This window comes from Balaenoptera ricei, chromosome 5 (genome assembly GCF_028023285.1).
Source record: "Balaenoptera ricei isolate mBalRic1 chromosome 5, mBalRic1.hap2, whole genome shotgun sequence".
In the NCBI taxonomy this organism is placed as follows: domain Eukaryota; kingdom Metazoa; phylum Chordata; class Mammalia; order Artiodactyla; family Balaenopteridae; genus Balaenoptera; species Balaenoptera ricei.
The window spans coordinates 40,691,648-40,706,505 of record NC_082643.1 but is presented as its reverse complement, the minus strand read 5'-3'; the positions used below and the strand labels follow the sequence as shown (position 1 = coordinate 40,706,505).

The 14,858-nt window shown below is 37.3% G+C and overlaps 1 protein-coding gene and 1 pseudogene across 11 annotated transcripts in view; both read left to right on the top strand.

The window, feature by feature from the left end:
- Nucleotides 1–14,858, top strand: part of PTPN13 (protein tyrosine phosphatase non-receptor type 13) — a 241,528-nt gene that overhangs the window by 208,338 nt on the left and 18,332 nt on the right. The window contains exon 41 of one of the 11 annotated variants that reach the window (XM_059922685.1): nt 4,831–5,513. The exons of the other annotated variants lie outside the window; for them this stretch is intronic. Coding sequence (XP_059778668.1) covers nt 4,831–4,986 — 156 coding nt within the window. The 3' untranslated portion in view covers nt 4,987–5,513. Of the gene's footprint in view, nt 1–4,830; nt 5,514–14,858 lie in introns of those variants that run through there. 11 annotated transcript variants of the gene reach the window in all.
- On the top strand, nt 9,726–10,317 carry LOC132365840 (transcription initiation factor TFIID subunit 13-like; annotated as a pseudogene).

Genomic DNA, 14,858 nt, shown 5'->3' with positions numbered 1-14,858 from the left:
CCATACTGTTCTCCATAGTGGCTGTATCAATTTACATTCCCACCAACAGTGCAAGAGGGTTCCCTTTTCTCCACACCCTCTCCAGCATTTGTTGTTTGTAGATTTTCTGATGATGCCCATTCTAACAGGAGTGAGGTGATACCTCATTGTAGTTTTGATTTACATTTCTCTAATAATTAGTGATGTTGAGCATCTTTTCATGTGCTTCGTGGCCGTCTGTATGTCTTCTTTGGAGAAATGTCTATTTAGGTCTTCTGCCCATTTTTGCATTGGGGTGTTTGTTTCTTTAATATTGAGCTGAATGAGCTGTTTATATATTTTGGAGATTAATCCTTTGTCCGTTGATTCGTTTGCAAATATTTTCTCCCATTCTGAGGGTTGTCTTTTCGTCTTGTTTATGGTTTCCTTTGCTGTGCAAAAGCTTTGAAGTTTCATTAGGTCCCACTTGTTTATTTTTGTTTTTATTTCCATTACTCTAGGAGGTGGATCAAAAAAGATCTTGCTGTGATTTATGTCAAAGAGTGTGCTTCCTACGTTTTCCTCTAAGAGTTTTATAGTGTCCAGTCTTACATTTAGGTCTCTAATCCATTTTGAGTTTATTTTTGTGTACGGTGTTAGGGAGTATTCTAATTTCATTCTTTTACATGTAGCTGTCCAGTTTTCCCAGCACCACTTATTGAAGAGACTGTCTTTTCTCCATTGTATATCCTTGCCTCCTTTGTCATAGATTAGTTGACCATAGGTGCGTGGGTTAATCTCTGGGCTTTCTATCTTGTTCCATTGATCTATGTTTCTGTTTTTGTGCCAGTACCATATTGTCTTGATTACTGTAGCTTTGCAGTATAGTCTGAAGTCAGGGAGTCTGATTCCTCCAGCTCCATTTTTTTCCCTCAAGACTGCTTTGGCTATTCGGGGTCTTTTGTGTCTCCATACAAATTTTAAGATTTTTTTTTCTAGTTCTGTAAAAAATGCCATTGGTAATTTGATAGGAGTTGCATTGAATCTGTAGATTGCTTTGGGTAGTATAGTCATTTTCACAATATTGATTCTTCCAATCCAAGAACATGGCATATCTCTCCATCTGTTGGGTATCATCTTTAATTTCTTTCCTCAGTGTCTTATAGTTTTCTGCATACAGGTCTTTTGTTTCCCTAGGTAGGTTTATTCCTAGGTATTTTATTCTTTTTGTTGCAATGGTAGATGGGAGTGTCTCCTTAATTTCTCTTTCAGATTTTTCATTATTAGTGTATAGGAATGCAAGTGATTTCTGTGCATTAATTTTATATCCTGCAACTTTACCAAATTCATTGATTAGCTCTAGTAGTTTTCTGGTGGCATTTTTAGGATTCTCTATGTATAGTATCATGTCATCTGCAAACAGTGACAGTTTTACTTCTTCTTTTCCAATTTGTATTCCTTTTATTTCTTTTTCTTCTCTGATTTCTGTGGCTAGGACTTCCAAAACTGTGTTGAATAATAGTGGTGAGAGTGGCCATCCTTGTCTCGTTCCTGATCTTAGAGGAAATGCTTTCAGTTTTTCACCATTGAGAATGATGTTTGCTGTGGGTTTGTCATATATGGCCTTTATTATGTTGAGGTAGGTTCCCTCTAGGCCCACTTTCTGAAGAGTTTTTATCATAAATGGGTGTTGAATTTTGTCAGAAGCTTTTTCTGCATCTATTGAGATGATCATATGGTTTTTATTCTTCAATTTGTTAATATGGTGTATCACATTGATTGATTTGTGTATATTGAAGAATCCTTGCATCCCTGGGATAAATCCCACTTGATCATGATGTATGATCCTTTTAATGTGTTGTTGGATTCTGTTTGCTAGTATTTGGTTGAGGATTTTTGCATCTATATTCATCAGTGATATTGGTCTGTAGTTTTCTTTTTTTGTAGTATCTTTGTCTGGTTTTGGTATCAGGGTGATGGTGGCCTCATAGAATGAGTTTGGGAGTGTTCCTTCCTCTGCAGTTTTTTGGAAGAGTTTGAGAAGGATGGGTGTTAGCTCTTCTCTAAATGTTTGATAGAATTCACCTGTGAAGCCATCTGGTCCTGGACTTTTGTTTGTTGGAAGATTTTTAATCACAGTTTCAATTTCATTACTTGTGATTGGTCTGTTCATATTTTCTATTGCTTTCTGGTTCAGTCTTGGAAGGTTATACCTTTCTAAGGATTTGTCCATTTCTTCCAGGTTATCCATTAAGTTGGCATAGAGTTGCTTGTAGTAGTCTCTTAGGATGCTTTGTATTTCTGCGGTGTCTGTTGTAACTTCTCCTTTTTCATTTCTAATTTTATTGACTTGAGTCCTGTCCCTCATTTTTTTGATGAGTCTGGCTAATGGTTTATCAATTTTGTTTATCTTCTCAAAGAATCAGCTTTTAGTTTTATTGATCTTTGCTATTGTTTTCTTTCTTTCTATTTCATTTATTTCTGCTCTGATCTTTATGGTTTCTTTCCTTCTGCTAACTTTGAGTTTTGTTTGTTCTTCTTTCTCTAGTTCCTTTAGGTGTAAGGTTAGATTGTTTATTTGAGATTTTTCTTGTTTCTTGAGGTAGGATTGTATTGCTCTAAACTTCCCTCTTAGAACTGCTTTTGCTGCATCCCATAGGTTTTGGATCGTCGTGTTTTCATCGTCATTTGTCTCTAGGTATTTTTTGATTTCCTCTTTGATTTCTTCAGTGACCTCTTGGTTATTTAGTAACGTATTCTTTAGCCTCCATGTGTTTGTGTTTTTTATGGTTTTTTCCCTGTAATTCATTTCTAATCTCATAGTTTTGTGGTCAGAAAAGATGCTTGATATGATTTCAATTTTCTTAAATTTAGTGAGGCTTGATTTGTGACCCAAGATGTGATCTATCTTGGAGAATGTTCCGTGCGCACTTGAGAAGAACGTGTAATCTGCTGTTTTTGGATGGAATGTCCGATATATATCAATTAAATCTATCTGGTCTATTGTGTCATTTAAAGCTTCTGTTTCCTTATTTATTTTCATTTTGGATGATCTGTCCATTGGTGTAAGTTAGCTGTTAACATCCCCCACTATTATTGTGTTACTGTTGATTTCCTCTTTTATAGCTGTTAGCAGTTGCCTTATATATTGAGGTGCTCCTATGTTGGGTGCATATATATTTATAATTGTTCAATCTTCTTCTTGGATTGATCCCTTGGTCATTATGTAGTGTCCTTCCTTGTCTCTTGTAACATTCTGTATTTTAAAGTCTATTTTATCTGATATGAGTATTGCTACTCCAGCTTTCTTTTGATTTCCATTTGCATGGAATATCTTTTTCCATCCCCTCACTTTCAGGGTGTATATGTCCCTAGGTCTGAAGTGGGTCTCTTGTAGACAGCATATTGTGGGTCTTCTTTTTGTATCCATTCAGCAAGCCTGTGTCTTTTGGTTGGAGCATTTAATCCATTCATGTTTAAGGTAATTATCGATATGTATGTTCCTATGATCATTTTCTTAATTGTTTTGGGTTTGTTTTTGTAGGTCCTTTTCTTCTCTTGTGTTTCCCACTTAGAGAAGTTCCTTTAGCGTTTCCTGTAGAGCTGGTTTGGTGGTGCCGAATTCTCTTAGCTTTTGCTTGTCTGTAAAGCTTTTGATTTCTCCATCAAATCTAAATGAGATCCTTGCCAGGTAGAGTAATCTTGGTTGTAGGTTCTTCCCTTTCATCACTTTAAGTATATCATGCCACTCCCTTCTGGCTTGTAAAGTTTCTGTTGAGAAATCAGCTGTTAACCTTATGGGAGTTCCCTTGTATGTTATTTGTCGTTTTTCCCTTGCTGCTTTCAATAATTTCTTTAATTTTTGCCAGTTTGATTACAATGTGTCTCAGCATGTTTCTCCTTGAGTTTATCCTGCCTGGGCCTCTCTGCACTTCCTGGACTTGGGTGGCTATTTCCTTTCCCATGTTAGGGAAGTTTTCGACTATAATCTCTTCAAATATTTTCTCTGGCCCTTTCTCTCTCTCTTCTCCTTCTGGGACCCCTATAATGCAAATGTTGTTGCATTTAATGTTGTCCCAGAGCTCTGTTAAGCTGTCTTCATTTCTTTTCTTTCTTTTTTCTTTATTCTGTTCTGCAGCAGTGAATTCCACCATTCTGTCTTCCAGGTCTCTTATCTGTTCTTCTGCCTCAGTTATTCTGCTATTGATTCCTTCTAGTGTAGTTTTCATTCCAGTTATTGTATTGTTCATCTCTGTTTGTTTGTTCTTTAATTCTTCTAGGTCTTTGTTAAACATTTCTTGCATCTTCTCGATCTTTGCCTCCATTGTTTTTCTGAGGTCCTGGATCATCTTGACTATCATTATTCTGAATTCTTTTTCTGGAAGGTTGCCTATCTCCACTTCATTTAGTTGTTTTTCTGGGGTTTTATCTTGTTCCTTCATCTGGTACATAGCCCTCTGCCTTTTCATCTTGTCTATCTTTCTGCGAATGTGGTTTTTGTTCCACAGTCTGCAGGATTGTAGTTCCTCTTGCTTCTGCTGTCTGCCCTCTCTATCTCATACTTTCTAATGCTTCCCTATTATTCTCTTGCATAGATATACCATAATTTATTAAATTGGCTATCTATTGATGAGTATTAAATTTATTATAAACAGTAATGCAGCAAAGATTCCTATTTCTTTATAATGTAAATTCTCGGGTCTCACAAGACAGAATTATGCCCTCAACCCCAGCATTTCAAAGGTTTATATTATTTTTCTGATTCCTGCAGGCATTTGAGTTTGTAGTCTGTTCTAGTTTGCTTGGGCTGCCATAACAAAACACCACAACCTGAGTGGCTTAAAAAAATAGAGAAAATTTATCTTTTCACAGTTCTGGAGGCTGGACGTCTACGATCAAGGTGTTAGCAGTTTTGGTTTCTGGCAAGACCTCTCTCCTTGGCTTGCAGGCAGCCCTCTTCTAGCTGTGTCCTCACATGGTCTTTCCTTTGTGTGCACACACGCCTGGTGTCTCTTCCTCTTCTTATAAGGACACCAATCCTATTGGGTTAGAGCCCTATCCTCATGACCTCATTTAGCCTCAATTATCTCCATAAAGACCCTATTTCCAAATACAGTCCCATTGGGGGTTAGGGCTTCAACCTGTGAACTTTGGGGGGACACAGGTCAGTTCATAACACAGTCTTTGCCTTAACCACTTATAAAATATAATCAAGGGCTTCCTGAGTGGCACAGTGGTTGAGAATCCGCCTGCCAGTGCAGGGGACACAGGTTCGATCCCTGGTCTGGAAGGATCCCACGTGCCGTGGAGCAACTGAGCCCGTGTGCCACAACTACTGAGCCTGCGTGCCACAGCTACTGAAGCCCAGATGCCTAGAGCCCGTGCTTTGCAACAAGAGAAGCCACCACAACGAGAAGCCCGTGCACCGCCACAAAGAGTAGCCCCTGCTTGCCGCAACTAGAGAAAGTCCATGCACAGCAATGAAGACCCAATGCAGCCAAAAATAAATAAATTTTTTAAAAGAAGAAAAAAAGAACACTCATGTGCACGTCTTTGTGTGGATATGTAAAATTTAAATATGTATAATCAAATAAAATTTTATTCACAATAGTTAAAAAACAAGAGCTCTAGGCATAAATTCAACCAAAAATGTACATATTTATATTATGAAAACTTTAAAACTCTACAGAGAAGCACAAAAGAAGTATTAAAGGAAAACATTCCTTGTTCTTTGATAGAAAAAAATCTAAAATTTAAGTTCTCCCTAGATTCACCCCTCAATTAAATATGGTCCTATAAAATATTTTGAGGTTTCTGTTTTGTTTCGTTGTCTGTTTTAATGAGAGGCAGGGTGGCTTTGTGACATGATTCTAAAGTTTACATAGTAGAATTAGGATGTAAAACTATCCAGAACAAATCTAAAAATTAAGGTTCGTAGGGGGAGAATATTCCTACCAGTTATTAGTAAATAATATGTAAATAATACATAAGTTGTCCTGCCACCAAAGTATAGATAGAGCCCACAAATTTGTGTCTTGAGAATTCAAGATGTTTAAGACCAAGTATTTTGGGCCAGTCCATCCTTAAAAACAATAAATTAGCACTTGAATAGATAAGACTTCTGCTTTAGAAGAGATTTTGACTAATGGTAAGCAAAACAAAGAAAGCAAAAAACAAATTTAGGAGAAGAGGATGCAAGGTACTGAAATAAAAACATGAAAATGTTTCATGTGTTTCAAAATCTAAATGTGTTAAAGTCACAATGGTAATTATATTCATAAGAAGACAAATTCAAAAGAGACAAATATGACATCTCCATCCATGAAAGAAAGACTGAACCAGTATTCTAGAAAAGTTTTGTTTCATCTTAATGTTTCTCGAATATTACCTACATTTGAGTAATTCTAAGAGTTCCTTAGAGTTTTTTAAAATATTCAGAAATTTGTAAGTGTGCCATGTTGGGAATCACCCTAAACAAATGATTATTTACTGAATTTGTTCTTAACAGTATATTTTGCAACCCTGAAAATTTTATCATGTGCCAAAAGTTAAGGTGCTATCCACTGGTATTATAAAAAGTAGAGGAATGTCCTTTTTAAAAAGAAAGATTGTCCCTCTGTTAGCTACTTGTGCAAATCATTGCATTTGTCCCTCTGCTCCAATTAACTGTCTCTATACTTGACTACAGTAGCCCCTGCCCCCCATCTACAGTTTCACTTTCAGGGGTTTCAGTTACTTACAGTCAACTACAGTCAGAAAATGTTAAATGGAAAATTCCAGAAATAAACAATTCGTAAGTTTTAAATGGTGTGCCATTCTAAGTAGTGAGATGAAATTCTGCGCCTTCTCACTCCGTCTACCCAGGATATAAATCATCCCTTTGTCCAGTGTATCTTGCCCATTAGTCACTTAGTAGCCATCTTGGTTATCGGAGCAGTCATTGCAGTATCGAAGTGTTTGTGTTCATGTAACTCTTATTCAATGATGGCCCTGCAGTACAAGAGTAGTGATGCTGGCAATCTGGATGTTGCCAAAGAGAAGCCATAAGTGCTTCCTTTAAGTGAAAAGGTGAAAGTTCTCTACTTCATAAGGAAAGAGAAAAATCGTATGCTGAAATTAGTTGCTAAGATCTACGGTAAGAACAAATCTATCTGTGAAATTGTGAAAAAGGAAAAAGAAATTTGTGCTAGTTTTGCTGTTGCACCTCAAACTGCAAAAGTTAAGGCCACAGTGCATGAAAAATGCTTAGTTAAGATGGAAAAGGCATTTAATTTGTGAGTGGAAGACATGAACAGAAAACAGTTCAGCACTCTCCGTGGTTTCAGGCATTCACTGGGTGTCTTGGAACATATCACCCCTCAGATAAAGGGGTACTACTGTACCTCTTAGTGAAGTACTTCAGGCCAATGTCTGTGTGTTATTTGTGAATGAAGGAATGAATGCCAGTCATATACATTATTGTAAATTACTACCTAAAGTTTCAAAACTCTTCACTTCAGCTGTTGCTGAACTTGTTTGATTATTTTGGGGATAACAGGGTAAGAAGGGACGTCAGGGTTTCTGTCCTAAATTTGCTTGTACAGTCTAGCAGTCAATTTGGGAGATGTACACATGCAAATAAGTAAATTTTCTTCCTCCATGGAAGCTCTGATTTCCCACAAATAAATTGAAATTAATATCAGAATAACTTAATTTTACTTTCAACTCTACAAAAAGCTATAGTAAAAAAACATATCCTGCTTTTTTATGGAGTGTCTGTGTGGAGTTCAGAGAGGATTATAAAGAATTAGGGAATATAGAGGCTATACAGGAGTATGTGGGTATGGTTATTAAAGCCTCCTAGAGAATTAGCATTTTAAAGATTTTGATAGGTGAGATAAAATGGGAAAGAGCATTCCATACCGAGGAGCTTCGCAGCAAAGGTATGAAGGTCTGGATCAACATGGAAAATTCAGAGCACTAAATCATTGCTATTAGGGTATCACATGGTGTCTTGAAAGCTAAGGCTTAAGAGATAGGCAGGGATGAGTTCATGAAATGACTTACATGCCATGCCAAGGAAAGAGCCAATATTTTCATCTCACACTGGGGACTACAAATTATGTAGCTGGTCCTAGATCCAGCAGATGCCTCCTCTACTCTTCAAGTTGCTGGATCTGGATTCTTTGATCAGTGGGACTACAAACTAACCTTCAAACAGGCTGGCCATGATAAAAACCTTAAATCTTTTTTCTGAGGCAGTACTACAGCCTCCTCCTCTTCCAAAGAGCCTACAATCCAGAATGAGAAGAGAGACTGACCTACCCCCAAACCATACATAGGTAAACTTTGCAAAAATAGTGAAAAATTGGTTAATACAAGTATTGCTCTAGTGTATTTCCAATTGGGCTTTATCTCATTATTTTAATGTTAATAATAACACTTTACTCTTTTTTTTTAATTATTTTATTTATTTATTTTTGGCTGCATTGGGTCTTCGTTGCTGCGCGTGGGCTTTCTCTTTGTCGTGGTCTGCGGGCTTCTCATTGTGGTGGCTTCTCTTGTTGCAGAGCACAGGCTCTAGGTGCATGGGCTTCAGTAGTTGTGGCTCACAGGCTCTAGAGGGCAGGCTCAGTAGCTGTGGCACACGGGCTTTAGTTGCTCCACGGCATGTGGGATCTTCCAGACCCAGGGCTCGAACCCATGCCCCCTGCATTGGCAGGCGGATTCTTAACCACTGTGCCACCAGGGAAGCCCAATAACACTTTACTCTTATAAAAGGCTGTATACTTTGCAAAATGATTGCACACATGATGATTCCTAGATCAGGATTATGATGGGGAATAGGAAATCCAAATGACTTTACTTGGAAAAAAGTTTTAACCCAGACTAAAATTATCAACTTCTAAAAACAGATAAGGGGAGGCTTCCCTGGTGGTGCAGTTGTTAAGAATCCGCTTGCCAAGGCAGGGGACATGGGTTCAAACCCTGGTCCGGGAAGATCCCACATGCCGCAGAGCAACTAAGCCTGTGTGCTGCAACTGCTGAAGCCCGTGCACCTAGAGCCTGTGCTCCGCAACAAGAGAAGCCACCGCAATGAGAAACCTGCACGCTGCAACGAAGAGCAGCCCCCGCTCGCTGTAACTAAAGAAAGCCCGCACGCAGCAACGAAGACCCAACGCAGCGAAAAACAAATAATTTTTTTAAAAAAACAGATAAGGTCTAAGAAGCTTTTTTTTCAGTTGTCAGTGGATAAAAGCAATCTACTTTATTTCTTCCGCCATAGAAGTTCTGTGTTTCCCTCAGATAAACTGAAATTGATATCAGAGTAACTTAACTTTTTAACTCTACAGAGTCTGTACCTAAAAGATCAAAAAAACGTGCAATTACAAGTTGTGATAAGGTCTCTGAAGTTTAAAAAAGCACTACAAAAGAGAATACCAAGGAGACCCACTTTTAGACTGGGTGGTTAGGAACATCCTCAGAAGGTAAAGACACTTAGATTAAACAAGGAAAAAGTGAAAAAAAGAGCGATTTTGAAGAGCTAAAAGAAAGGCCCATCCGTTTGAAGCCTTCAGTTAGTGAAGAGGAGAGTAAAGCCAGATGGATTGTAGAGGTAGACAGAGGCCAGATAATGCAGGATCTTGAAATGGAAAGAATTTCCCGTTTAAGATAATTTGTCCTAATGAAGATTTAAATGTAAGATTAACCATGTAAGAATGCAACTTGACATCTCTTTCTGATTGTAGCAAACTGCTTCTGCAGGACTTGGGTCTCTGTGACACCATACTCAGTTAAAGTACGAACTGATTGATCTCAGTTTCCTAGGGAGACACCCCTCCCTTTAAAAAATAAAAGGGCAAATATGATAGCCCTTATATGTGGAATCTAAAATATGATACAAGCCCTGGAGGTGGCTGGCTGCTGGGATGGCAGATGAAGAAGAAGACCCCACCTTTGAGGAAGAAAATGAAGAAATTGGAGGAGGTGCAGAAGGTGGACAGGGTAAAAGAGACTTTTTTCTAAAGAATCACGGTGTATTATGTATGGGGGGATGACCAGAATCCTTTTGCTGAGTCAGTAGATATTCTTGAAGACCTTGTCATAGAGTTCATCACCGAAATGACTCACAAGGCAATGTCAATTGGAAGACAAGGTCGGGTACAAGTTGAAGGTATCGTCTTCTTGATTCGAAAGGACCCAAGAAAGTTTGCTAGGGTTAAAGACTTGCTTACTATGAATGAAGAATTGAAACGAGCTAGAAAAGCATTTGATGAAGCAAGCTATGGATCTTGACACCTTTTGTACTTTCTGAAGCTTCATTATTTTCTGGGGAAACCATATTTAATAACTATATTTTCCACAGTCAGGTTCTGATATCTAGCCATGTGAATGAAAGAGAACCACAATGTTTTCAGTCTTTATTTTCATGTCTTCAATTTTAGAGTGATATTTGAGCCTTTAATTGCCTGCCATTGTATTACCATACTTTGAATTAATTACTGGATTTTAATGACCACATGTAAGTCAAAGTACCTTGCAAACCATTCAGTTCCTTCTGACTTTTGACCATCTAAATGACGAATTAATAATTATGTATTAGGTGTACTTGTGCCATTGTAGGCTGTACTGTAGCTGTTTATTATGTGAAATCTAAATGGTACCTTTGATAGCTAAGACATGTGTTTCATGTATTCTAAAGTTTTTAGATTACAGTAGTCTTAAGTTATTAAAAGATAGTGAACTGGAGTTACAGAAAGATAGAGAAGATGAAAAGGCAGAGGGCTATGTACCAGATGAAGGAACAAGAAAAAACCCCAGAAAAAACAACTAAATGAAGTGGAGATAGGCAACCTTCCAGAAAAAGAATTCAGAATAATGATAGTGAAGATGATCCAGGACCTTGGAATAAGAATGGAGGCAAAGATTGAGAAGATGCAAGAAATGATTAACAAAGACCTAGAAGAATTAAAGAACAAACAAACAGAGATGACCAATACAATAACTGAAATGAAAACTACACTAGAAGGAATCAATAGCAGAATAACTGAGGCAGAAGAACGGATAAGTGACCTGGAAGACAGAATGATGGAATTCACTGCTGCGGAACAGACTAAAGAAAAAAGAATGAAAAGAAATGAAGACAGCCTAAGAGACCTCTGGGACAACATTAAACGCAACAACATTCGCATTATAGGGGTCCCAGAAGGAGAAGAGAGAGAGAAAGGACCAGAGAAAATATTTGAAGAGACTATAGTCGAAAACTTCCCTAACATGGGAAAGGAAATAGCCACCCAAGTCCAGGAAGCACAGAGAGTCCCATACAGGATAAACCCAAGGAGAAACACGCCGAGACACATAGTAATCAAAGTGGCAAAAATTAAAGACAAAGAAAAATTATTGAAAGCAGCAAGGGAAAAACGACAAATAACATACAAGGGAACTCCCATAAGGTTAACAGCTGATTTCTCAGCAGAAATTCTGCAAGCCAGAAGGGAGTGGCATGATATACTTAAAGTGATGAAAGGGAAGAACCTACAACCAAGATTACTCTACCCGGCAAGGATCTCATTTAGATTTGATGGAGAAATCAAAAGCTTTACAGACAAGCAAAAGCTAAGAGAATTCAGCACCACCAAACCAGCTCTACAACAAATGCTAAAGGAACTTCTCTAAGTGGGAAACACAAGAGAAGAAAAGGACCTACAAAAACAAACCCAAAACAATTAAGAAAATGGTCATAGGAACATACATATCGATTATTACCTTAAACGTGAATGGATTAAATGCCCCAACCAAAAGACATAGACTGGCTGAATGGATACAAAAACAAGACCCATATATATGCTGTCTACAAGAGACCCACTTTAGACCTAGGGACACATACAGACTGAAAGTGAGGGGATGGAAAAAGATATTCCATGCAAATAGAAATCAAAAGAAAGCTGGAGTAGCTATACTCATATCAGATAAAATAGACTTTAAAATAAAGAATGTTACAAGAGACAAGGAAGGACACTACATAATGATCCAGGGATCAATCCAAGAAGAAGATATAACAATTATAAATATATATGCACCCAACATAGGAGCACCTCAATACATAAGGCAACTGCTAACAGCTATAAAAGAGGAAATCGACAGTAACACAATAATAGTGGGGGACTTTAACACCTCACTTACACCAACGGACAGATCATCCAAAATGAAAATAAATAAGGAAACAGAAGCTTTAAATGACACAATAGACCAGATAGATTTAATTGATATATATCGGACATTCCATCCAAAAACAGCAGATTACACGTTCTTCTCAAGTGCGCACGGAACATTCTCCAAGATAGATCACATCTTGGGTCACAAATCAAGCCTCAGTAAATTTAAGAAAATTGAAATCATATCAAGCATCTTTTCTGACCACAACGCTATGAGATTAGAAATGAATTACAGGGAAAAAAACGTAAAAAGGACAAACACATGGAGGCTAAACAATACGTTACTAAATAACCAAGAGATCACTGAAGAAATCAAAGAGGAAATCAAAAAATACCTAGAGACAAATGACAATGAAAACACGACGACCCAAAACCTATGGGATGCAGCAAAAGCAGTTCTAAGAGGGAAGTTTATAGCTATACAAGCCTACCTAAAGAAACAAGAAAAAGCTCAAGTAAACAATCTAACCTTACACCTAAAGAAACTAGGGAAAGAAGAACAAACAAAACCCAAAGTTAGCAGAAGGAAAGAAATCATAAAGATCAGAGCAAAAATAAATGAAATAGAAACAAAGAAAACAATAGCAAAGATCAATAAAACTAAAAGTTGGTTCTTTGAGAAGATAAACAAAATTGATAAGCCATTAGCCAGACTCATCAAGAAAAAGAGGGAGAGGACTCAAATCAATAAAATCAGAAATGAAAAAGGAGAAGTTACAACAGACACTGCAGAAATACAAAGCATCCTAAGAGACTACTACAAGCAACTTTATGCCAATAAAATGGACAACCTGGAAGAAATGGACAAATTCTTAGAAAGGTATAACCTTCCAAGACTGAACCAGGAAGAAATAGAAAATATGAACAGACCAATCACAAGTAATGAAATTGAAACTGTGATTAAAAATCTTCCAACAAACAAAAGTCCAGGACCAGATGGCTTCACAGGTGAATTCTATCAAACATTTAGAGAAGAGCTAACACCCATCCTTCTCAAGCTCTTCCAAAAAATTGCAGAGGAAGGAACACTCCCAAACTCATTCTATGAGGCCACCATCACCCTGATACCAAAACCAGACAAAGACACTACAAAAAAAGAAAATTACAGACCAATATCACTGATGAATATAGATGCAAAAATCCTCAACCAAATACTAGCAAAGAGAATCCAACAACACATTAAAAGGATCATACACCATGATCAAGTGGGATTTATCCCAGGGATGCAAGGATTCTTCAATATACGCAAATCAATCAATGTGATACACCATATTAACAAATTGAAGAATAAAAACCATATGATCATCTCAATAGATGCAGAAAAAGCTTTTGACAAAATTCAACACCCATTTCTGATAAAAACTCTCCAGAAAGTGGGCATAGAGGGAACCTACCTCAACATAATAAAGGCCATATATGACAAACCCACAGCAAACATCATTCTCAATGGTGAAAAACTGAAAGCATTTCCTCTAAGATCAGGAACGAGACAAGGATGTCCACTCTCACCACTATTATTCAACATAGTTTTGGAAGTCCTAGCCACGGCAATCAGAGAAGAAAAAGAAATAAAAGGAATACAAATTGGAAAAGAAGAAGTAAAACTGTCACTGTTTGTGGATGACATGATACTATACATAGAGAATCCTAAAACTGCCACCAGAAAACTGCTAGAGCTAATTAATGAATATGGTAAAGTTGCAGGATACAAAATTAATGCACAGAAATCTCTTGCATTCCTATACACTAATGATGAAAAATCTGAAAGAGAAATTATGGAAACACTCCCATTTACCATTGCAACAAAAAGAATAAAATACCTAGGAATAAACCTACCTAGGGAGACAAAAGACCTGTATGCAGAAAACTATAAGACACTGATGAAAGAAATTAAAGATGATACCAACAGATGGAGAGATATACCATGTTCTTGGATTGGAAGAATCAACATTGTGAAAATGACTATACTACCCAAAGCAATCTACAGATTCAATGCAATCCCTATCAAATTACCAATGGCATTTTTTACGGAGCTAGAACAAATCATCTTAAAATTTGTATGGAGACACAAAAGACCCCGAATAGGCAAAGCAGTCTTGAGGCAAAAAAATGGAGCTGGAGGAATCAGACTCCCTGACTTCAGACTATACTACAAAGCTACAGTAATCAAGACAATATGGTACTGGCACAAAAACAGAAACATAGATCAATGGAACAAGATAGAAAGCCCAGAGATTAACCCACGCACCTATGGTCAACTAATCTATGACAAAGGAGGCAAAGATATACAATGGAGAAAAGACAGTCTCTTCAATAAGTGGTGCTGGGAAAACTGGACAGCTACATGTAAAAGAATGAAATTAGAATACTCCCTAACACCATACACAAAAATAAACTCAAAATGGATTAGAGACCTAAATATAAGACTGGACACTATAAAACTCTTAGAGGAAAACATAGGAAGAACACTCTTTGACATAAATCACAGCAAGATCTTTTTTGATCCACCTCCTAGAGAAATGGAAATAAAAACAAAGATAAACAAGTGGGACCTAATGAAACTTCAAAGCTTTTGCACAGCAAAGGAAACCATAAACAAGACGAAAAGATAACCCTCAGAATGGGAGAAAATATTTGCAAACGAATCAACGGACAAAGGATTAATCTCCAAAATATATAAACAGCTCATTCAGCTCAATATCAAAG